General features: G+C 39.0%; 2 protein-coding genes and 1 long non-coding RNA gene across 17 annotated transcripts in view; 1 reads left to right on the plus strand and 2 right to left on the minus strand.

Annotated features, from left to right (window-relative positions):
* CLCC1 (chloride channel CLIC like 1) overlaps nt 1-6545 on the minus strand; it is a 34644-nt gene extending 28099 nt beyond the window's left edge. For 6 of the 11 annotated variants that reach the window (XM_060412406.1, XM_060412378.1, XM_042251846.2 and 3 more), the window contains exon 1: nt 6401-6545. The gene's annotated coding sequence lies outside the window, so the exon portion shown is untranslated. The remainder of the gene's footprint in view (nt 1-6400) is intronic. The other 5 variants (XM_060412409.1, XM_060412383.1, XM_042251839.1 and 2 more) reach the window with 1 other exon arrangement.
* Nucleotides 6546-6626: 81 nt separating this feature from the next.
* On the plus strand, nt 6627-24124 carry LOC105607966 (uncharacterized). Its single transcript, XR_001040233.5, has 3 exons — nt 6627-6707; nt 8230-8345; nt 15687-24124. It is a non-coding gene; the product is annotated as an uncharacterized LOC105607966 (long non-coding RNA).
* WDR47 (WD repeat domain 47) overlaps nt 9081-24283 on the minus strand; it is a 62751-nt gene continuing 47548 nt past the window's right edge. For all 5 annotated transcript variants that reach the window (XM_060412349.1, XM_060412348.1, XM_042251807.1 and 2 more), the window contains 7 exons: nt 22637-22712; nt 20419-20576; nt 17216-17385; nt 16522-16692; nt 15697-15828; nt 12076-12294; nt 9081-10432 (listed from right to left, as the gene is read on the minus strand). In XM_060412349.1, the coding sequence (XP_060268332.1) occupies nt 10290-10432; nt 12076-12294; nt 15697-15828; nt 16522-16692; nt 17216-17385; nt 20419-20576; nt 22637-22712 (1069 nt within the window). In that variant the 3' untranslated portion in view covers nt 9081-10289. The remainder of the gene's footprint in view (nt 10433-12075; nt 12295-15696; nt 15829-16521; nt 16693-17215; nt 17386-20418; nt 20577-22636; nt 22713-24283) is intronic.

A 24283-nucleotide genomic window follows, 5' to 3' on the forward strand; every position in this document is an offset into this window, starting at 1 on the left:
AATAGTATGCATAATATATATATTTTAGAAAACTTATTAATTTTGCCTAACTAAAAATATTTTTGACATTGAGTCTACTCATTTGACTTAGTATGAATAGAATGCTAGATTTCTAATTTTAAAAAACAGATATGCAACAAGGGCTTACTGAATAGCACAGGGACCTATAGTCAATATCTCGTAATAATCTATAATGAAAAATAATCTGAAAAATAACATATGTGCATATGTGTAACTGAATCACCTTGCTGTGCACCTGAAACACTGTAAGTCAGCTATACGTCAATAAAATATATATAGTCAGAAAAAAAAAAAAAAACTCTGGACACTGCAACTCAGAGGAGCATCCTGGCTGGTGACACACTGATGTGCTGAGATGATGAAACACCTGGCTTCCATGAGGACACAGGAGCTCTGCACTCTCCCCCCAAGACCTGCCCTATCTGTCTCTTCATTTGGCTGATCTTCGTCTATATTCTTTGTAATATGACCATTAACTGTAGTGCTTTCAGTCATCTTAGTGAATCATCTGATCTGATGGGGTTGTGGGAACCACTCAATCTATAGTTAGTTGGTTAAAAGTACAGGTGGCCTCCAAGACATGCATCTTTTGTGGGGAAAGTCTTGTAACCTTATCTTGCGGGGTGTACACTAACTCTGGATAGGCAGTGTCAGAACTAAACTGGCGGACGCCCAGTCTGAGAGAACTGGTATCAAAACAGACCCCTTTGAGTATTCAGCACAGTGCTGACCAATGCATGCATGAGAGGAAAGTAGCTGAGGCCTGAGAAATAACCACGGAAAGAATTCAATGCAAAAATAAAGAATAAAAAGAAATAAGAAAACAGGTAATCGGGAAGATGATAAAACCAAAACTTGGTTCTTGGAAATGACGAATAAAACTGAAAACCCTATATATAATATTAACAAAGAAAAAGAGAAGGCCCCCAAAACCAGTATCAACGAAGGAAAACTCATTCATGACTAAAAGAAAACATTTAGCAAACCAAGAATAAAAGAAACTTTGTCAGAGTACTATAGCAAGCACTACACTTGGTAAATATTGAGACCCTTCCTTCTGTGATCAGGAATGAGACAAGGACACTGGCAATGTTCTACTCCTTAACCCGGACAGTAATTACACAGGTGCTTGCTCTTTAGTAACTCGCTAAGGTGAACATTTGTATTTTACACACTTTTCTGTATGTATGTCTATTTCACATTTTACAAAAGGTTTTTTTTCACCCTATGGGAAAGACTAATTAAGCTACTGTTATGACCTAAACTATATCTCTCCAACCAAATTCATATGTTGAAGTCCTAACCCCCAGTTCCTCAGAATATCTGAAGGCAGGATCTCTAAACAGGTGATTAAGTTAAAATGAGGTCATCAGCATGGGCCCTCCTCCACTCTGACTGGCGTCCTTATAAGAGGAAATCTGGACCCAGGCAGGCCCGAGGGAGGATGACATGAAGGCATAAGGAGAAGACGGCCACCCGCAAGCCAGAGAGACCACAGGAAACCCACTCTGCAGACACCCTGACCTTGGATTTGTAGCCTCCAAAACTGAGAGAAATTTCTGTCGTCTAAGCTGCCCAGTCTGGGGTACTCTGTCATGGCAGCCCTAGCAAATTAATGCAAATTTCCTCAGACATAAAAAAACTAACAAAGTCAACAACCCACAGACTCTTGATACGGTAAAGAAGTTTGACTGCAATGAAGAAAGGTGTGGCTAAAAGAACCAAGGAGTATGGGGACTAACCAAGCATACTGATAAATTTAATAAACAACTGAGAGTTTTTTGGAAAAACTAACTTTTTATGTTTAAAAATGTGAAGTCAAAACACTAGATAACAATAATGATGGGAATGGCATCCTAAGATCCCTCTGACGCTCCAGAGATACTTAGAAATACTGGATAACTGTATACTTTATTAGGGAAAAAAGAACTTAAGCTAAGGAATAAAGCCTTGAGAAGATTCAAATATAAAAGAGGAGACTCAAGACTAATGAGAGTAATAGAAGGCAAGCTAAAAACATGCAAAGTGCAGAAACCAACAGGGGCTTAATCTGAAGGAGCTGTTAGTCAACCATATTAAATACTCCTGAGAAGCTGAGAAAAATAAAGTCTGAAAAAAGTCACTGGATTGGTTAATTAGTTGGTCATCTGTGAAATGACTTTCATAAAATAACGAAGAGCCTAATTCTAAGCAGTTAAGAACTAAGTAGGTGAATAGAAAACACACTTGTGGTTGCCAAGGGGGAGGGGGTGGGAGAGGGATGGAATGGGAGTTTGGGGTTAGCAGATGCAAGCTACTATGTCTGAAATGGATAAACAACAAGGCCCTACTCTACAGCACAGAGCGCTATATTCAGTATCCCATGATAAGCCATAATGGAAAAGAAACAAGAATGTATATATACACGCGTATAACTGAATCACTCTTCTGTAGAGCAGAAACCAACACAACAATGTAAGTCAGCCATTTTCAATGAAAATAAAAGAACTAAGGAATTCCCTGGCAGTCCAGTGATTAGGGCTCTGCACTTTCATTCCCATGCTGCTGCTGCTGCTAAGTCGCTTCAGTCATGTCCAACTCTGTGCAATCCCACAGACAGCAGCCCACCAGGCTCCCCCGTCCCTGGGATTCTCCAGGCAAGAACACTGGAGTGGGTTGCCATTTCCTTCTCCAATGCATGAAAGTGAAAAGTGAAAGTGAAGTTGCTCAGTTGTGTCCGACTCTTTACAACCCCATGGGCCGGGGATAAATCCCTGGTTAAGGAACTAAGATCCATCAAACTGCAAGGTGTGAGTAAAAAAGAATACATTTGAATCAGTTCTAATGAGGTGGATGAAACTGGAGCCAATTATACAGAGTGAAGTAAGCCAGAAAGAAAAACACCAATACAGTGTACTAACACATATATATGGAATTTAGAAAGATGGTAACAATAACCCTGTACGCGAGACAGCAAAAGAGACACAGATGTACAGAACAGTCTTTTGGACTCTGTGGGAGAGGGAGAGGGTGGGATGATTTGGGAGAGTGGCATTGAAACATGTATAATATTATATAAGAAACGAATCGCCAGTCTAGGTTCGATGCAAGATACAGGATGCTTGGGGCTGGTGCACTGGGACGACCCAGAGAGATGGTATGGGAGGGAGGTGGGAGGGGGGTTCAGGATGGGGAACACGTGTACACTCGTGGCGGATTCATGTTGATGTATGGCAAAACCAATACAGTATTGTAAAGTAAAATAAAGTTAAAAAAAAAAAAAAAACCTAACAGAGGGAAGCTGAGTCCATGGACAAATAAAAAAAAAGATTGAGGGAATGCCTATGCTTTTTGGGACCACACAGAATTGCACTTATGGTCAACCAAAACACTTTCAGGCCGTAGCTTAGCAACCTACATGCAAGGAACAATTTGCATTAGTGCTTAAGAAATAAAGGTTGATAATATTAAAAAAAAAAAAAAGAAAGAACTAAGTAGCTGACAGTGACAAAGAGAGTCTGAACTGAGCAGATTCAGAAAAGACGGCAGTGTATGAAATCACGGCTACACTTAACGATTTTCAGAGGCAACAAGGTTTACATGACTTCATCAACAGAGCTTTTCTGGTAGGACACTTTGCCACCTCTGGGGCTTTACTGCTCTCATGATTTCCCTGGGATATAAGAGGGGTGCAGATCCTAGATCTTAAAATGTCTCAATCAACTGTTCTGAGGTGACGCTGGTGGCAAAGAACCCACCTGAGTATGCAAGAGAGGCAGGTTTGATCCCTGGATCAGGAAGATGCCCTGGAGAAGGAAATGGCATCCCATTCCAGTATTCTTGCCTGGAAAATTCCATGGGCAGAGGAGCAGGCTACAGTCCATAGGGCCACAAAGAATTGAGTGACACAACTGAGTGACTGAGCACATCAATAGAAACGAATGAGGAAGGATGGAAACAAAGGCTCGAAAGAAAAACAGAAGCTCAGAGTTCACATTGTGATTATTAAGAGGACAGAGAAAAAGACCACTGGAAAACCCGGACTGTCTCTGTGTGCACAGGGTGGGATGGAGAATGGAGATTTGGAAAAATAGGAGGCATTCTGCAAAGGGAGATAAATCAGAAAACTATCAAGCAGCTGAGTTTTGACTATGAACCCCACAAGGTAATGCTATTGGCAGCTTTGCTATTTTCTCCAATATTGATCAGCAGCCCTAGGGGTAGGGATCAGTAATGCAGAAATGATACAAGACCAGGAGGTGAAGCAGAATAATGGAAGCAACTGCAAATCTGACAAACCCCTCCGGTCCCTGACTTGAGAAATCTCACAGGTGATCTCACACGTCCTCCATACAAAGCCGCATCCAAACCTGGTGGAGATCTTGTTAAGAAGCAGCTTCTGACTGAGTAAATCGGAGGTGGGCATGAGCTTCTGCACTTCTAACAAGCTCCCAGTGATGGCAGAGATGCTGGCCTACAGACTACACTATGAGCGCGAAGAGTGAAGCCAAAGTGTTAGTCGTTCAGTCGTGTCCAACTCTGCAACCCCGTGAGCTGCAGCCCTTCAGGCTCCTCTGTCCAAGGGATTCTCTAGGCAAGAATGCTGGAGTGGGTTGCCATGTCCTCCTCCAGGGGACCTTCCCAACCTAGGAATTGAACCCAAGTCTTCTGCATTGCAGGGAGATTCTTTACCATCTCAGCCAAAGTGTTAAGGAAAAGCACCTTATGTTGGTTTAGTTCAGTGGCGCTATCTGTGATTCTATTATTTGTCAGTCATTAGTCTCTCTCCAGAGAAGGAAATGGCACCCCACTCCAGTATTCTTGCCTGGAGAATCTTGTGGATGGAGGAGCCTGGTGGGCTGCTGTCCACAGGGTCGCACAGAGTCGGACACGACTGAGGCGACTTAGCATGCATGCACGCATGCACTGGAGAAGAAAATGGCAACCCTCTTCAGTGTTCTTGCCTGGAGAATCCCAGGGACGGAGGAGCCTGGTGGGGTGCCCTCTATGGGGTCACACAGAGTCGGACACGACTGAAGTGACTCAGCAGCAGCAGCAGCAGCAGTCTCTCTCCCCTAGTTCTTATTTTTTTAATCAGTTTTTTCATCTGTCAGTCTTTGACGCTAATGTCAAAGTTGTTAAATAATAGTAGCAAGCAAAACCTATTACATTCATTCATTTAATCCTCACAAGAACTCTTAGAAGTAGTACTATTGTTATCTTCATTTTACAGATTAGAAAAACAAGTAACTTGCCCAAGACCACTCAGCTATTATGTGGCCCAACCCAGACTATACAGTCCATGGAATTCTCCAGGCCAGAATACTGGAGTATCGAACCCAGGTCTCCCCCATTGCAGGCGGATTCTTTACCAGCTGAGCCACAAGGGAAATCCAAGAATACTGGAGTGGGTAGCCTACCCCTTCTCCAGAGGTTCCTCCTGACCTAGGAATCAAACCGGGGTTTCCTGCATTGCAGGCGGATTCTTTACCAACTGAGCTATCAGGGAAGCCCTCCAACCCATACTGGCTCTACCTAAAAACTGCCTCTCCAGAGCACGATGCCAAAGGTCCTGAGGGGCTATTCTGAGAAGGCGGAGAGGAACTGCAGGATCCCATCTCTACAAAGTGGGAAATGCAGAGTGGGCTGTAACAGGAGATACTCGTCTGGGCAGCTACTAACAGAGATCTCCAAAAAGATTGCCAGCCACTAAGTGGAAATCGGCATAAAAGAGGAGCATCTGATTTCAACGAATTTACACGTGAAATGAGTAAGAAAATTAACTTGGATATTAAAGTCAACTGAAGGGCATAGGAGTCGGGGGTTGCAATTTAGTTCGCGTACGTTTGTGTAGTTTCCTGGAACTGTGGTTCTCAAACTTCAGAGCATTTCTAACAGTTCTTAGATGAGGACGACGATGGTAGTAATGATGATAAAGCTAGTCTGGGGACCACACCTTCATAACCACCATCATTGTGAAAAATGTCATTGTTTTTCACCACCCGCTCATAAATATTCATCTCTAATTTTAACATTCAAATTAATTTGGAGTTTTTGAAAACTACAACCAAATCCGAGCCATTCTGCTGGCGGTATTCGTTCAGATTGTTTTTAAAGTTTTCAGAGATAACTGAAGCCAACAAAAGTCAACGTTTGCTCGCGTCTCGTTTTGCGCGTCTTGCCCCTTTTCCCGAGGACGCCCTTCGAAGCGCGCAAAGTGAGAGCAACCGCGCGGCAACCAGAGTTAAGGCAGTCAACTGGCCGGTAAGATAAGGGGGCAGGTCGCTCGCCCACCCCGGTCGACGCCGCGCTCCGAAGTCCCCCGCAGGCCCCGACAGCGCCCCTGGCCTCGCCTGCGCCGCCGCCCACGGAACCCGCCCGCTGCACAAACGCAACCGACCTCGCGGACTCACGTCTCGGGTCGCCCTCCTGCCTCTCCGGGAAGACAGACACCAGACTTGGCAGCTGGTGAAGATGGCCAGCCGCCCCGCAAGCCGCCGAGCACTTCAGCTGGGGGCCTGCCTGGCGCGCGTCCTCATCGATTTGCTCGGCCGGCGGCTGTACGTCCTTCCCGGACGCGCGGCTGATTGGCCCGTCAAGGAGGCGGGGCCGGCCTCCGTCGGCCTGTTCTAGGCCTGCGTTTCTTTATCCTCATAAGCTGGTCGCTGCAAGTGAAATCTTACTTCGAAGCCAAATATATTAAACGGGTACGAAGCGTATTTTCTTATCGATTTATTGTCTCTAAGTTCTCGAATACTTAACATTTGCAATAAAACATAAATCTATTCTGAGCGTAATTTTTTTAATGGGGCATGGTTAATGACAACAGTAGTCCTGTCGTATTGGGTACGGGGGGAGGGGGGGGGTTTGGAGAGTGCACGCTTTGTGGTAATTGGAAATAGTAAGTTTTGCTTTGATTTTTGTCCTTAAGTATTGGCCTTGCAGGTTCAGAAAATTCTCCAAAGAGGAAATAATGAATTTTACACATTAGGAGGAATGAGAGGTGTCCGTAAGTTATTGGCAGCAAATTTCAAAGTATGTTAAAAGTTGGCATATTATGTGGTACACTTGAGTGTGCGTGTTGCTTTTCACAATTTTTTTTAAAGTAATATACAACTGACACAAAATTTATCATCTTAACCATTTTTAAGAGTAGAATTGTCACTAAGGACATTTATATTGTTGTGCAAGTATGGCCACCACCCATCTCCATAAATCTTTTCATCCTGCAAAACTGAAACTCTGTGCACCTTGTAAAATCCATTATTTCCTCTTTGCCCAGGGCAATCACCAAAGATACTCATCTCTGTGAATTTGCCTACTTCAGGTGCCTTGAGTGGAATCGTAAAATATTTGTCTTTCTGTGACTGGCCTATTTCACTTAGCATAATATCCACAAGGATCAACCATGTTATAACATGTATCAAAATGTCCTTCCTTTTTAAAGCTGGAAGTATTCCATTGTATTGTATACCACAGCTTATTTATCTGCTGGACTCGTTTCTTTCACCTTTTGGCTCTTGTAATGCTGCTATGAACATCAATGTACAATATCTCTGTGGCCCTGATTTCGGTTATTTTGAGCATATATACCTCTAAAGTGGGATTGCTGGATCAAACAGTAATTGTTCTTCATTTTTTTAAGGAAGCACCATACTGTTTTCCACAACGGCTGCACCATTTTGTATTCCCTTCAACAGTGCACAAGAGTTCCAATTTCTCCACATCTACTTGTTTTTGTTTTTTGGCCACACTGCATAGCACGTATGATCTTAGTTCCTGCATCAGGGATCAAACCTGTACCCCCTGCATTGGGAGCACAGTCTCAACCACTAAACCACCAGGGAAGTCCCTGTTATTCTTTTTTTATATAGTGGATCTCCTACTGGGTGTGAGGTGGTTTTCAGCTGCATTTCCCTAATGATTAGTGATAGAGTATCTTTTCACATGCTTATTGGCCATTTGTCTGTCATCTTTGAAGAAATGTCAAGTCTTTCGCCCACTTTTAAATTAGATTTTTGGTAGGAGACCTTTATATATTCTGAATATTAATCCATTATCAGACATGACTTGCAAGTATTTTCTCTGATTTCATGGGTTACCCTTTCACTGTTATATCTTTTGGCTTATCTCAATTTTTAAAAACACTTAAACATTTAAAGAATGAAATTTGGGTAATTCCCTGAAGTCCAGTGGTTAAGACTCAGCACATTCATTGTCGTGACACAGGTTCAATCCCTGGTCGGGGGACTAAGATCCCACAAGCTGCATGGCATGGCCAAAAAAATAAAATGAAAATGGAACTTGAATCAGACCTCTGAAGCTTCTGCCAGGGAGAAATCAAGGTGTGTACCACCCTCCCATCCCCACTCTCCTTCCATGAACCCCCCACTGAGGAGTCAGAGAACGTAGATACTCCAGTTCTCTTCTTTCACATGAAGCTCCAGGAAATCTATTTACTTCCATGCAGAAGACAGTGAGGATACACAGAAAAAATGACATGTAACCAGATAGCTATTGAAATAAGGTAACTTTTAGTGCTTATTATCTAATGCACTGCAAAGGGAAAATGAATACCCAACATATGGGAAGATCTTCAAGTTTTCTCCCTGACAGTGATGGAGGTAGAAGACATAATTTTATAAACACTTTTTACCATGAAGTTGATCTGGTTTACCTCAAGAAATTGCCCCCGGCCTTTTTTTCCCTACTTTTAAACTTAACGCTAATGACCTGCTATAATATCTAGAATGTGTAGTACTAAGTATGAAAGTACACTAAAGGAGACGGGCCTGTTTTTAGCAAAATTCCCTTCTGCATACCTCAGAGGTAGGAAAATGGTACTACTGAATAGCTACAAACTAATCAGATTTCGTTTCTAAAGTACTCAATTCAATGTAGCTGCAGTCTAACTTAGAATTTATACATTTTGCCTGGCTTTTATTAATCAACTTTCACAGGATATTCAGGATAGAAAGTTCTCTAGATAGTGAATAAAAGAGAAGACACAAAAGTTGCCGAGTAAACTGGAGAAACAGCATTCTAGATTTAAAACCATAGACACTGAGAGACAGGAGTAGTTTAGGTGTGAAGAGGTCTTTATTGAAATAATAGCACAGTTACACTTCTAATACCTTTTCCACTTGTATACAATAGATTAAAAATGCTTGCTACATACAGTGCACGGACAGTTCAATAATTAGAACCAACTCAAATGCATTTAAAATAAATAGCCTATTTAATAATTTAAAGTAAATTACTGTACAATATGAAAATAAAGGTACATAAATGTTAGGATCTACAATACCATAGAAATAAAACCATTATTCTGAATTACACAAAACAGTGCAAGAAAAAAAAAGTCCAAATAAGCTTTTGGAGTGCAAAATTTAAATTTCCCATTTTAAATTATCATGCAGACATAGCATTTCAAGCCATGCTATAGTCTATGGCAAAGTCTTCAATTTTTAAGAGGAAAAATGCTAGCCAGTTAATTTACTGTACCATCAAGTGTTGCATCACATAACGCTGCTGTTCTGCCTACAGTACAGTTTAGAAGGGAGGTATCTTGTTGCATTCAAAAAATTGAAATGAACAAGTTTCTGAAGCAAACATGTTTACCTTTTAAGCCTGAAACAAAATAATATGACAAAGTAATAATTATATCCCTGGGTTTAAGAAAAAAGAAAAGGCCTATACTACATAATGCACTAAGAAGCAGTTTTCCATCCATTTTAAAACTCCATAATGATCCTTAGTTAAAGTAACAATGTAACTCTGGAGAGACATAAAATTCTGACCTCTAGCTGAAAAGTGAGACAGTATCCTCAGGGGTTGTGAGAAAAGCAAAAGTAATTTCTGAATACCTATGTTTAATCTGTGTAGAACTTGGTTGCATTACATGTAGTAATATGCTTAAAGTATAGTTCAGTTTCAGTATGTATATAAAACTGTTATTTAGGCAAAGATCAAGGAATGCATTTAATACTAAACCGAACACACATCATCCACCTTGACTTTGAGTGCACACTGACAACATAAGAGCTCTTCCGCAGGCTTTGGCAACAAGACTACATACAGCAGGTCACAGCAGCACGAGCTCACGTGGAAGACTCAAAGCACTGCAGAATAACACCACCCAACAGCTCCTATCACAGGGGTACATGGTAATAAGGGGCTTCCTCGTGCTAAGCCACTTTCCAGGTCAATCCATCTTCAGCTTTGTAATGTTCTCAACTCAGTAGTCTTAAGTCTCTGCTTTCACTGCATAGACTGACATTGGCTGTACTCTATCCATTGTAAGTCCAGAGGGTTACAGTTCTGTCTGCAGAGGATGACAGGAAGGAAAGATCCTGGGTGTGCCATCTGCACTGAATCACTTTGTCTTTGTGTTCCCCCACCACCATTATAGGAAGCTGTTTGGTGAGGTCTCCTAAATTAAAGAAAAGAGATTTGATTTACGTTACAGAGTACGTATAGATTTCATAGGCCTATTACTTTAAGACACTACAGTATATAAAAGCCTAACATCAATATAGTACATTGAAAGTTTAAACAATTTAAATTACTGAAGACCTAATTACATGAGCAGTATTTGGTAACACCTACACAGCCACACAACACAGCTGCCACTGTCTCCTTGAAACCCTCTCACTCCTCCTATCTCCTCGCCTTCAGGGCCACTACACCCCAGTCTCCTTTGATGACTGCCCTCTCCTTCCTGACTTAAATTCTGGTGAATCCCAGCAGTCAGCTTTCAAATTTGTTCCCTTTCTACTTCACCTGCTATGAAATTTCATCTAGTACCATGCTACCACAGCCATTTAGATACTTACACCATCCATGCATATTTCATCTCCAACTTTGACTTCTCACCTGAGCTTCAGGCTAGTATACATGTAGCTATTCGACACCTCATTTGATTGCCTTAACAGTCATCCTAAGTTTAACTTGTTTAAAGCAAACTCTTGCTTTTCTTGCCTAAACCTGTTTCTCTCCCTACCTGTCTTCCTCATCTCAATTAATGGTACCATCTGCTTTGCTCATGCCAAAAACCTAGGAATCAGCACTGATTCCTTTTTCCCTCCCTGCCCAGATCTAATGAAAATAAATTAAAATACATTCCTAATTCAGTCGCTTCTTACTATTATACCTCTCACTCTACAACCCTAGTCCAAGCCACCATCATCTCCCATGGAACTGGTCCAGTTGCTTTCTCACTAATAATTATACTTATAATCCACTGTCCCTATAACTCAAAATTATATTTTAAAATTTCAGACCATATCACTCCCTGTTTTAAATCTTCCAAAGGATTCTTATTCTGCTTTTTTAAATGCCTACAAAACCCTGCCTCTGATTTATTCTCCTGCCTCTCTCCTTTGGTTCACTAAATTCCAGCCACACTGGCTTCCTGTAGTGTCATGATTAAACCAAACCCATTCCTGCCTCAGCATCTTGACCTATGGTCTATTCCTAGGGTCCTGGCATGGCTTGTTCTTCTCATCAGGTCTCTATGCAAATGGCACTTCCTGGTGAGACCTCCTCTAGCCTGTCTAGCATAGGTTTCCCCTGTCTACCTTGTTACTTTCTCTTACCTTGATAATTTTTTAATAGCACTAGCCAATACCTAAAATTACATTGTTTGTTAGTTTGCTTTTTATTGGCCTCTTAAGTGTAAGCTCCATCTGTAAGAAAGTTACCTGTCTTATTCATCTCTCTAAAAAAACTAGATACTGGAAATATACAGATTATATTAATACCCTAAGTATTTTAAAGTAGGAGTAAACAGGAGTACATAAATGTATGTTTTAACATTTACTATCACTGAACTCAAAATGATCCAATATAATAAATGTTGATTCTTTATTTTAGAAACTATTTAACAATAAAAATAAGACTATTCACTTGGTTTAATAATTTGTCACAATACATTACGAAGTAATTTGCTAATAAAAGCTATAAAACTGAAACTTGAAAATGATGTATAGTCAATTACACTAGATTAACATAAAAGAAAGACCCTAAATACAATGGGAAAGACTAAAAAAAGGGGGGAAGAGCAACTTCCATCACCTTGTAGGTCTGTCACCTTTATCTTCATATCATAGGATCCTGTTAGCAAGTAGTGAGCTCCAGGAGAGAAGCGAACAGAGCGAACATCACTGGAATGAGGGTGGTAACTTTGCACCATTCTTCCTCCTCTTATGTCATATAACATGCAGCTGGAATCTTCTTGTCCTGTGGCTAAAAGACGGCCACTGGGGTCTACAGCTACAGATGCCACTGCACTGCCTGCAGAGCAGGAGGAATGAAAGTTTCAATATGCAGAAGTCAGTATAGTTATACTTCAACAGCTATTTATTTTCACTGAATCATACACTAAAGATTTAATACAGCTTGTTAATACTGTTAAGTTATGGAAGAATCCAATAGTCAACTGATAAATACTTGCATCCTTAGAAGCAAGATTCTGTGAGAAATGAGAAAGATCTTTTTTTTTTTGGTCCTCTGGGAGAACCCCCTGGAGCATTACCTATAGTGCAATAGATGAGCCACTTTTCCCAATGCAGTGTTCTCACTGCTGATTAAGTGTCCAGAATTCTCCTATGCCTAGCTCAGAGTCTAACTGGGAACAAAAGATTAAATAACAAAATATGTTTTAGGACACAGTGTGGAAATATCTAAGCAACACATAACTACCAACAGGAACTGAACTAAAAATAAGCTCTGAATCCACAGGTCAGACCCTTTAGGCCACACAACAATGCCTCCCGTTCAGTTCAGTTGCTCAGTCATGTCCGACTCTTTGTGACCCCATGAATTGCAGCATGCCAGGCCTCCCTGCCCATCACCAACTCCTGGAGTTCACCCAAACCCACGTCCATCGAGTTGGTGATGGCATCCAGCCAGCTCATCCTCTGTCGTCCCCTTTTTCTCCTCCCCCCAATCCCTCCCAGCATCAGAGTCTTTTCCAATGAGTCAACTCTTCACATGAGATGGCCAAAGTACTAGAGTTTCAGCTTTAGCATCATTCCTTCCAAAGAACACCGAGGACTGATCTTTAGAATGGACTGGTTGGATCTCCTTGCAGTCCATGGGACTCTCAAGAGTCTTCTCCAACACCACAGTTCAAAAGCATCAATTCTTCGGCACTCAGCCTTCTTCACAGTCCAACTCTCACATCCATACACGACCACTGGAAAACCATAGCCTTGACTAGACAGACCTTTGTTGGCAAAGTAATGTCTCTGCTTTTCAATATGCTATCTAGGTCGGTCATAACTTTCCTTCCAAGGAGTAAGTGTCTTTTAATTTCATGGCTGCAGTCACCATCTGCAGTGATTTGGGAGCCCAGAAAAATAAAGTCTGACCAGATGCCATGATCTTCATTTTTCTGAATGTTGAGCGTTGGTGTCATCTGCATAATCTTGATTCCAGCTTGTGCTTCTTCCAGCCCAGTGTTTTCTGAACGTTGCAGGTCAATTCCATCTCTTCAGGATTTTCCACAGTTTATTGTGATCCACACAGTCAAAGGCTTTGGCAATGCCTCCAATGGGGTGCAAAATGATTCTTAGTTAGCCTGGGAAGCACAAACACTACTGTAGACCAAAGTAGCCTGGGAAGACTTCACAGAAAAAGGGGACATAAGTTAGATCCTGAAGAACAGTAAACAGTATAAATAAGAGAGAATGCATTTACATGTATTACACATACATGTAATTAAAAATAATCTTTGCTTGAATTTTTGATAGAGAAAAGAGGCTATCAGGAAGAATTACATGAGAAGATGTTTAAAGAAAAAGAATAAAAACATTTAAGGATAGGTAGTTTAGTTTGGCTGGAGTTACTTGATTCAACACGATAACATAAAAGGTAGCTTATAGCTAAGACATAAAAGCAGGTTAGGGCTAAACCTGTCAAGCATCTTGAAAGCCAAACTGTAAGGTGTGAGCTTGTTCCTGTACAGAGTATAACATCACTGCAGGTCTAAGCAAGAGACTTACATGATCCAAGGGGTGCTCTAGGAAGATTATGTGACAGTGTGTATCAAATTAAAATGGACAGACTACAGAAGGGAACCCACTGGAAGATAAGATAGAATAGCAGAATAATCAAGAGAATAAGGGCCTGAATGTTGACACACAGATTTCAGGAAAAAACTGAATAAAGAATCAATAGTCTTGGGAATTAACTGCCTGACTGGGGGCAAAAAAAAAGAAGTCAAAAATGAGCCCCAGATTTCAAATCTAGGTGCATAAGGAAATAAAAGAACCATTATCAAAAACAGAAAATGGGAAGAAGAGAGGATATAACGAGTTTAGCTTTACACATGCAAAGTTTATGGTGACAACAGAAATCTAGGTTCATTTATTCAACAGTTATTATAACACTACTGCTTTGGGCCAGGCACTATGCTAAGTCATTTCAGCTGTGTCCAACTCTGTGCGACCCCACAGACAGCAGCCCACCAGGCTCCCCCGTCCCTGGGATTCTCCAGGCAAGAACACTGGAGTGGGTTGCCATTTCCTTCTCCAATGCATGAAAGTGAAAAGTGAAAGTGAAGTTGCTCAGTCGTGTCAGAGTCCCAGTGATCCCATGGACTGCAGCCTACCAGGCTCCTCCGTCCATGGGATTCTCCAGGCAAGAGTACTGGAGTCGGGTGCCATTGCTGCTGCCTTTGTGAAACTTAAAATCGACTTTATATTGAAGGAGACCAGCAAAAAACACACAAATATATAATCTTAAGTACTGATAAAAAGTCTGAAGGAAATAAATGAAGTTCAAAGACAGAAATAACAGTAAGGTCCCAATTAAGGCCAAGAAGCCTTTTCTGGTTAGGTGCTAGAAAAAGCTGAGGCCAAATATGAGTAGCACTTGACCATGAGAAGACTAGTGGAAGAACATATCTGAGTTGATTCAAAGTACAGAACAATGTCCATGAAATCTGAGAGGAAAAAGCATTTTCAAAGAAAACAAAAAAATTAAGCATGTAAGATAGGCATTTTCACTTGGAAAAGTACCTTAGAATTGCTATTAAAAAATAGGCAGAAAAGGGACTCTAAAATAAAAATAATGGCAGAATGTCACTCTTAAGATACCAATATTTTAAAAGGTAATCTGTAAAACACAAAGAGCAGTAACCTCAGTTTACATGGAGCAATCCATGTTAAGTTAAAAAAGTAAGGCAAATATGCTACAATTTGTATCTGTGTATATGTGTGTTTAAAGGAGAAGGGAAATTATACACAAATATTTTGGTTATATACTTACAGAGTATTTCTAGAACAATAAATAAGAAACTGGTCCCTTAGGGAAAGACACCAAGTAATGGGAGTAAGAAGAAAATGATCTATAACCTTCTGTTCAATTTCTGCCATATGTATGCATTTAAAAATGTTCTTTTAAAAGGTCTGAGTTCTAAAATGCCCTAACAGAATAATTAGGGCATGATACTTAATCTCCCTGGGTCTCGGTTTCCTTAGTTGAATATTATTTTTACAAAAAATAACAGATGAAGGAATTTAAGAATTTAAAGTAAATTTAAAGTAAGAATTTACTCAATAAAATACCAAGTATTTAGTTTATATTGTTCCTATTTTTTAACATATTTTGCAGGGGCAAAGAAGTAGGTAGGTCAATGCAATTTATAGTTTCTTTCTCATATAAATGTATTTAAATTCCAGAAAAACCTACCAGTTCCATGGAATGTTGTGCCAACAACACGAACACAGCTTGGTACTCGAAGATCCCAGAACCTAACAGTCTTATCTTGGGAACCAGATGCAATCATCCAGCCACTCCAAGTATAAAGTGCTAAAATATGCCCTATAAAAGATCAGAGAGTCAGTTATTACTGTGGGACAGTAATTTGCTATAACACATTCAAAGCTAAGTATTCTTTATTGTTGATCGTGTTTATAATCTAGTTACTCAAACTGTGTGGTAGAGATTTTCCACATATATCAAATATATTGGCAATTTCAAAAAATTTAATTCAGTAAAACTTGTATCAAAATCATAAACCTTTAGTGGTGAGTCAAATATTTCAGGACATCATAACTAGTACTGAAAAAAAAGTACCATTTGAAATTATGGCAAATTTTCCAAAGAGGAAACACAGGATTACAGCGTTACATCACCAGCTTTAGAAGGGAGAGACCTGGGGAGATACCCCTGTTTTGTCATGTTCAGCTGTAAGATAATGAGCAAGTCATTTTGCCTCTTCAAGTTTTGCTTTTTTCACGTATAAAATGGAGACAGAACTTCAGGCTTATAAGGTTGCTGTGAGGGTTAAATTAAGGAATTATGTGTGTAAGAAAGGCTTTAGCAAACAGGAAAATGTCAGCTACAGTTACTGTGTTGATATCCAAAGTTCATGACTTAGTTTTTGAAATAAAACATTCCTCTCCTGAAGAAATCCCTTTTGATGCAATATACCCTCATTGATGAAAATGCACTGGGGAAAAAAGCATGGGATGAACAAAGGGAACAGTAGCATCTGAGACTGATATCACATACCAGTATGTCCACTCAGAGCATGGAGGCCCTGTCCTCTCTGACAGTCAGTTGTATAAATGTTACAATCCCCTGCTCCAGCACTTATCAAAATAGCTCCACCACTTTCTGGGCCTTCCATAAATGCCAAGTCTCTAATTGTCCCATCATGCATACTAAATTCCAGATCCGGTCCTGAAACAGCAATAAGAATTTTAAAAAAAGACGCTGCTCAACTTACTGTGATAATTTATAGATTGTTAAACTGCCTCCAAACTGACCAAGAGGAGGAGAATGGTAGAGTGGTATGCTCTATAGTCATTTGGGGATTGATATAATAATCAATTTCATTTTACTGAATTAAAAAAACATCTTCAAGAAATCAAAATATCGACTCAGTTACCACCATCACTAAAACAGAGCCATGTGCAGAGTTACCTTCTTGGCTTTTATCTCAAAAGAGAATGAAAGAAAAAAACAGATACTCTAGAAAATATTCACGAATACAAGTTATTCACCCAGCCACCCACTGGAAGTTATTCACCCAGCCACCTTGTAAGAACTTACTAAAAAAGAATAATGCCTCACGAATGCAAGCAATTGTAAAACAATTCTTAAGGGTATATTCTTAGATTTTACTAAAAACAGTACAGAGCTGTATTGTGGGGAAACATAAAGAACACACCAGGAGGCTATTGCTTACATACTCGGCCCCTACCTGTTGCATTACAAGTCTCTGCATTGAAGGGCAGCACTTTGACGTATTTGTCATTTGACCCTGTCGCAAGTAACTGCCCACAGGGACTCCAGGCCACACAGTAAATGGATCCTTTGTGATGTTTATTCCTTTTAAAACGTACCACTGGCTGCTTAGGTATGTCATGTGCACTGGAAAGAAAAATTGCAAAAAGATATTTCAATTTCTTACTTAGTAAATGAATGTGAAGTTTCTGTATTATCGTTGTTTTTGAGGGAGAGAGCAAAAACATATCAGACAACATGTTAATAACACTTTTCAAAATCTTAGATGAAACAAATTTAAAGCATATTTAAAACCAAAATCCAAACATAAAATTATTAATCATTATTAGTCTCAAGTCTTATTTCAGACCACATACGGAACAGAATATTTTTAAGTCTTCATTTCACATATTTTTCATGGATTTTAATTCAGAAACTCAAAAAATTTCTAAAAAAGAGCTAGCAAGTCTTCCAAATTTAAAAAGCTTGATAAGCATTTATCAAAGATATAATATGAGCAACTGCCTCGGGCAAAGAGAAGACAAAGCATAGAGAAAAAATAAAAGCAGCTACAGCTCTGTCCTGAGTTTAATATCTGGCAGGGATAGATGTTTCATGACTATCCACATACAGTAAAGGAAGTATTGAATATAAATGTTATAGTCCAGTACAAGCTACTAGGCCTTAAAGGACAGGGAGAATTATTACACAAAAAGATGAAGGCAGGTGAACTGCTTCAGTGAAGATAAAACACAGTAGAGAGACCGGTCCAGCATGCAGCATGGGAAAAAGTGTGGGGCTGGGAGAAACCTGGGGCATTCCAGAGACAGAAAGATAGGATGGGTGAGCAGCTGCAAGTCCAACTGAGGAAGCTCTTAAATGCCATACTCCTTGAGAGCTTGGCCTTTAATGGGAAACTAACATTGGTTTAGTGGAGTAGTAGCCTCTTATCTGTACTTTAAAACATACACTTAAGACCTGATTAGGTATAATGATAATATCAAGTCTCTGTAAGAAAATGTACTAATACATGTTTTTGGAGAACCATCCTAAAGGGTGAAATGACATATCCATTAAAATACTTCAGCAAACAAAAAGGATGAAGCAAATACAACAAAAATCTTGACAATTACTGCATTTCAGTGGACTAATCTCCACTTCTGTGTATGCTTAAAATTTTCATAATTAAGACATTTTTAAAGAACAAGAAGAATATTGATAAATCTTCAATTCTTAGAAGGTGTTTAATAGTGATAGAGAAAATAAATCAGATCAAAAGATTCTCTTTTTAGTTGCATATAAAGTTCATTGCTAGGGCCAACTAATTCTTTAAATGGATTTTACCTTCATCCATTTTGTTCCATCTCCACTGCCATCACACCAGCCTTTGACAACAGCCTTTCTCTTAGCATTTAATCTTACTGTCATCTGACCCAAGTTTATCACAGTACTGTTCTGTTGAAAACTTCCAACAGCTTCCCTCTGCAGTCACCATAAAATCCAAAGTGGACACAAAGCTCTGCGTAACTCAGTTCACATGTACTTCTGTAGCCTTATCACACTCTGCTCACCATACTCCAGCCGATCTGAACTCATTTTGGTTCCTTAAAAAGCCAAGCTCTTTCTCACTTCATGATCCCTCTAACCTTATCTTCTTCCTTGTTTTCACATGGCTAGGTTCTATTCACCCACAGATCTCAACTTTAACACCTCTTCTTCAAAGAGGTCCTACTCTGACTCCCCAGTTCCCTCATCTCCCCATCTTACTGTTACAGCACCTTGTACCTTCTCTTCATAGCACCTATCACAATGTATAATTACATTTATGAGTGTGTCTATCTGGATAATGTCCACCTTCTCCGCTAAAACAGAAGTTCCATAAGGTCAATAACATGTTTGTTTTACTCGCAACTATCCCCAAAGCCTAGCACAGAGAAGGAGCTCAAAATGTATTTGTTAAATAAATGAATTTATTTTTCATAAAAATCAGTTTCTTCAAGAAGAGTCTATGAAATACTTGTGCCAGCATGAAAAACACAAAAAGGGAGAGTCAGTTTAAGATCAGATGAACCCTAAATATATAGTCTTTGGCACTGCCTCCTAATTGTTGCTCTTTTCCACTCTCTGATCTGGAATTCTGCCTATTCTCTCTCATATAATCCTGTAGCACCAATAAATGACATTACTATCACCTAACATGATCCATACTTCTTTTCTCAACTTTTAAATGCTACTACAGACCAAAAGCCTATATTTCTAGTTTCAGATACAGAGATATACCAAAAAATGCAAATAAATAAATAATCTCACCCCTCTGTTCTCCAAATGGGTTATAATAAAAAAAAGCCTTAAGGGTTGTAAAAAATTTCCAAAACACATTATGATATGTACTGCTTTTCATGTTTAAAATTTTAACCTCTGTGGCTTGCTTCGCTTGAATGTTTTTGTCTACTGGTATGAAAACTATTCCATTTGTGGCCATTTCTCTAACCACAAAATCTACCAAATAATCCATGCCCATTTATTTTGACAGTAAAAGCTTTAACAAATAAATTGACAAAAAAGAGCCCAAATCCAGTTTTTTGTGAGATTACGTCTAAGATATTTGCTTTCTCAGTAACTTTAAAGAATTAGTTTTATACCTAATACATAAGGTCATATGCTTGTTTGGTTTTTTTTAAACATATGCCTTTAAAGATATATCCCTTATTTTCAAATCCCATAATCTGTTAAAACAAGAGAGTTTAAAATCACAGTTAGGTTGACCAAGTGAAAACTGAATCTTTCTAGATCAAAATGGTCAAATATCACACACCTCAACCTAACACTTCTTTGAAGCTATTAGTATAAGACATTCAAAGTTTTCTCCAAGTCTATAACTAACATTACTTTGTCTTTATGTAATTTAACTAGAATATAAAGATCTTGCAGATTTTTTTTAAAAATTAGAAAAAACAACAGAAATAACTGAGTGGCCTAATCAAAAACATTTTATGAAAAACAACTTATAAAGTTAATTGGTGATTCTTAGATATATTTCCTAAGTATTGAAAACAAAAAAGTAAAAGCTTAAAAAAAGGAAAAGAAAAACACTACTGAAAAGGCGATTCTTAAAAAGGGGGCCATATAGCTAAATTAAAAACTAAAGCAAATATGGCACTACAAAACATCTCTCCTTACCTTGGATCAATTACTTCTGGATAGGCACATACTCTCAGAGTTTTTGAATTTGAACCGACAGCATACAGACCACCACCTGGATGAAAAGCCACTGCTCTAACAGCTTGTGTGTCTTCTAGGGTGTTAATGCAAACAAACTGCTTCTTTGATTTATCATCCTATGGGCAGAATGAATATGAAAGTCATTCTATGAAAAAAAGAATTTGAAAGAATTCATCTTTATCCCATTTTAATTTCATTTGAACTTTATTATTCACTTTATCACTTTACTATTCGCTATCAATACAAACATACATTCTTTTGAATGGCAAATCTAAAATAAACCAAATTTTTCTGTTTTTGCTACTCATTGCTAAACTAAGCTTGGACAGCTCATAGACATTCAAGTTTTTCTTCTTTTCCATGATAAAACATAAGAATATGCATTCTCATATTAAGTTCTCTTCAACTGTCAAGAAAAGAACAGCCCACATTTATAGTTCTTACAACAAACCATTGTTCATGTTTCTAAAAGTAGGAAATATAAAATACTATTATTTAATCACTTTAGGGTTTTAAAAAAAGTTTACCATTATCTCCAGAAATGAATACTTTACTATTTCAAATTCAAATTGTAAAATACCCTTTTAAAACTGTAAAAATGGTTTTAATCAGGACCTTTAATTTCAGCCTCATTTCTGTTTTCAACTGTCAACTTGTCTGCTCACCTCCCTCCTCTGAGGAAGGAAAACTCTCACACAGCACTGTATAAAAGCTTTGGTGACTCATGCTATCGGTGTCATCTGAAACCACCCTGCTACCCAGACTAGGACTGGATCCTGGACCTGGAACAAAGCCCTCCAGGCTGGGGGTGGTGCAGAGACCCACCAAAATTTTGCCTTTGTGTATATACTTGACATTCATACTTTCCAAAGGCAATTTACTTCAGCTCTGATTGTATGCTGAGAGCTCTAGAACCCACAGTGATTATATCAATGAAGAGATTATACATCTCCCTACCCAAAGTTTTATGTGTGCAGCAAAACATCCTCATTGGGGAGTAGGAGGTAAACCTGATATATTAGACTCTGTCTTATGTAACTGAATTGAATTCTTATATTATTCATATCAATGTATTTGACTAGAAATATTATTTTCGATTAAGCCATATACAAGAAAGGTTGACTATTTACCAAATGAATAACACAGGTAGATAAGAAAAATGGAGGGGAATGACTCATTGATTACATGACCAGTGGCACATTAATAATAGTCACTGCTGCTGCTGCTAAGTCGCTTCAGTCGTGTCCGACTCCGTGCAACCCCATAGACGGCAGCCCACCAGGCTCTCCCATCCCTGGGATTCTCTAGGCAAGAACACTGCAGTGGGTTGCCATTGCCTTCTCCAATGCATCAAAGTGAAAAGTGAAAGTGAAGTTGCTCAGTCATGTCTGAATCTTAGCGACCCCATGGACTAGAGCCCACTAGCCTCCTCCGTCCATGGGATTTTCCAGGCAAGAGTGCTGGAGTGGGGTGCCATTGCCTTCTCCAATAACAGTTACTAAGGGTTGCTTTATAGCAGAAGTGGCAGAACCACAATCTTACTTGCTCTTCTCCAGTGTATTTAAATTTATTAAAAGTCTGCTGACATTTAAAAAATAGACTTCACATAAAAATCCCACTTTCTAGGTTTTCTTGAAAAGCAAAAGAACTGGAAACATTAGATCAGCATATTTCTTTGTGCAAGGGGCAAATATTCCTATGAACTTATCACAAAAATAATCAACTTTATTCATTTATGTCACCTGTTTGGTCCTATAAGCATCCGAAATAATAACTTCGTTTATGGGATTAAAATCTGAACTAGAGAAAATAAGACAGAGTGAAGGTGTATACTAGTTAGGGAAGGATATCTGGTTCCAAAGTGAAAAACAAATGCATTGATGCACAGTCCAAAGGAGTACTAACCACAGGGTTCAGAGAGTAGTGACACAGCTCCAATTCATGCACCAAGATCACCACTGAACCATTAATATGAATACCCTCAAAATGTTATTTCTCAGCAACCCCTTCACTTCACTCAGTGAAAACTCAACCACCTTGAGATTACTACCACCATTAACAATAAGGACTACTTAAAGATGGTTCTTTCCTTAAATTGAGAATTCCTTAACAAGTAAATATACTTCCTTTGCAAGTATATATAAAAATAACAAAACCTCCTTCCCCTAAGTATTACCTCTTCCTCTCTTGATCTCGATAGATTCCCTGAAGAATCTCCAAGAGGTGGCTTAATAACCGAAAGTTCTGATGAACTGTGTGAATAGAAAGAAATTCAAGTACCATTTACTCTGAATATCAAAACAGGAGCTAATTTACCCTTTCAATCTCTAATATTTATTTCTTTGGGGGTTATAATATTTATTTATAACCCACACTGATCCCAGTCATAATTACTCTCTGGAGCCATTTGTTAAGAGATGCTAGATTCCATAACATGAAGCAGAGTTAGTTGTAAGGAAGGAATGAGAAGCCATTCTGGGAAAAAGATTAGTCAAACTGTACAAATTTCATAGTAAGATATCCATGACCTTTTCCCTCCTTAGTTCCAGAATCCTGGTCACTACGGTTAAGTTTTAACCCAAGGAGGAAAATGGATTGCTCTTTAGAACAATTATCTGGTCCAAGAGAAAAGACTAACAGAAACTAGACAGTTGAGGGTCCCACAATAAAACAGTGTTTCTATTTAATCACTTTTCTGTGAGGCCAACAGGTAAACAGATGCATCCATACTTGTGGCCCTTCCTTCCAACTAGCCATTTAAAAAAAATACCTCACTTCTTACAAATGCTTGAAGAAAGCCTCCTAAATAAAAAAACAGAGTCTAGGAAATCCCCTGGTAGCCAATGGTTAGGACTCCATGCTTCCACTGCAAGGGACACAGGTTCCAACCCTTGTCAGGGAACTAAGACACCGCAAATCATAGGACACAGCCAAAGCAAAACAAAAGTTTAAAATGGAGACTAAAGACAATTAAGGAAACAAAAGCTACCAAAATATAATTAAAATCCTTAGAAATATAAAAGGAAACAATGCAAGAAAAATATCTATTTAAAAAGTTAAGGACAATTAGAGAATAATAAAGAGCTTGGAAGATAAAAATAATACCAAAAAAATAAAAATAGAGCTAAGAAAATTGCTACATAAATGTTTTCAATATTCTATTATTTATGAATTTAGATTAAAAGAGCCCATGAAGTATCCAGAAAAATGAAGTAAAACAGACCTACTCTGATGTATACCATGAAGCTTTATAACATTAGGGCAGACAAAGTCCTAAAAAATTCTATAGAAAAAGCAGCAGTCCTCAGTCAAAGAATCAGATCACAATGGCATCAGACTTTTCAATCTGTACATGACCATGAAGTGATGCCTTTGAAACTCTGAGGAATGATTTCCATTGTAGAATTCTTTACTCAGTTATACTAAAAAGTCGAAAATGAAATATTTAGACACGTAAGGTCTCAGAAACTTCTCTGATGTTGTACCTCTTTTCAGGAAACTACATGAGATCCTGAAAACAGGGACTCCAATACAGGGAAGAGGCAAAGGAAACTCCCAAGAGAATAGTGAAGGAACAGCCCAGGACTCTCTAGGCCTGAATAAAATGGCTTAGAAGTAATGAACATAAAGTGAAGCAGGAATGGTCCTGGAGGGGTGTTTCCCAGAGGGGAAAGAAAAATGGAAAGAAAAAGTACCTGATATTTTTTACTTAATGAGGAGCTTTATGACTTTACAGTTCTGTCACAGTATCTGCAGATAGTTCAGTGATAGGTACCAAGAAAACTAAGCGTGTGCACACATACAGATGCACACCAAAAATGAG

This window comes from Ovis aries, chromosome 1 (assembly GCF_016772045.2).
Source record: "Ovis aries strain OAR_USU_Benz2616 breed Rambouillet chromosome 1, ARS-UI_Ramb_v3.0, whole genome shotgun sequence".
Lineage (NCBI taxonomy): Eukaryota > Metazoa > Chordata > Mammalia > Artiodactyla > Bovidae > Ovis > Ovis aries.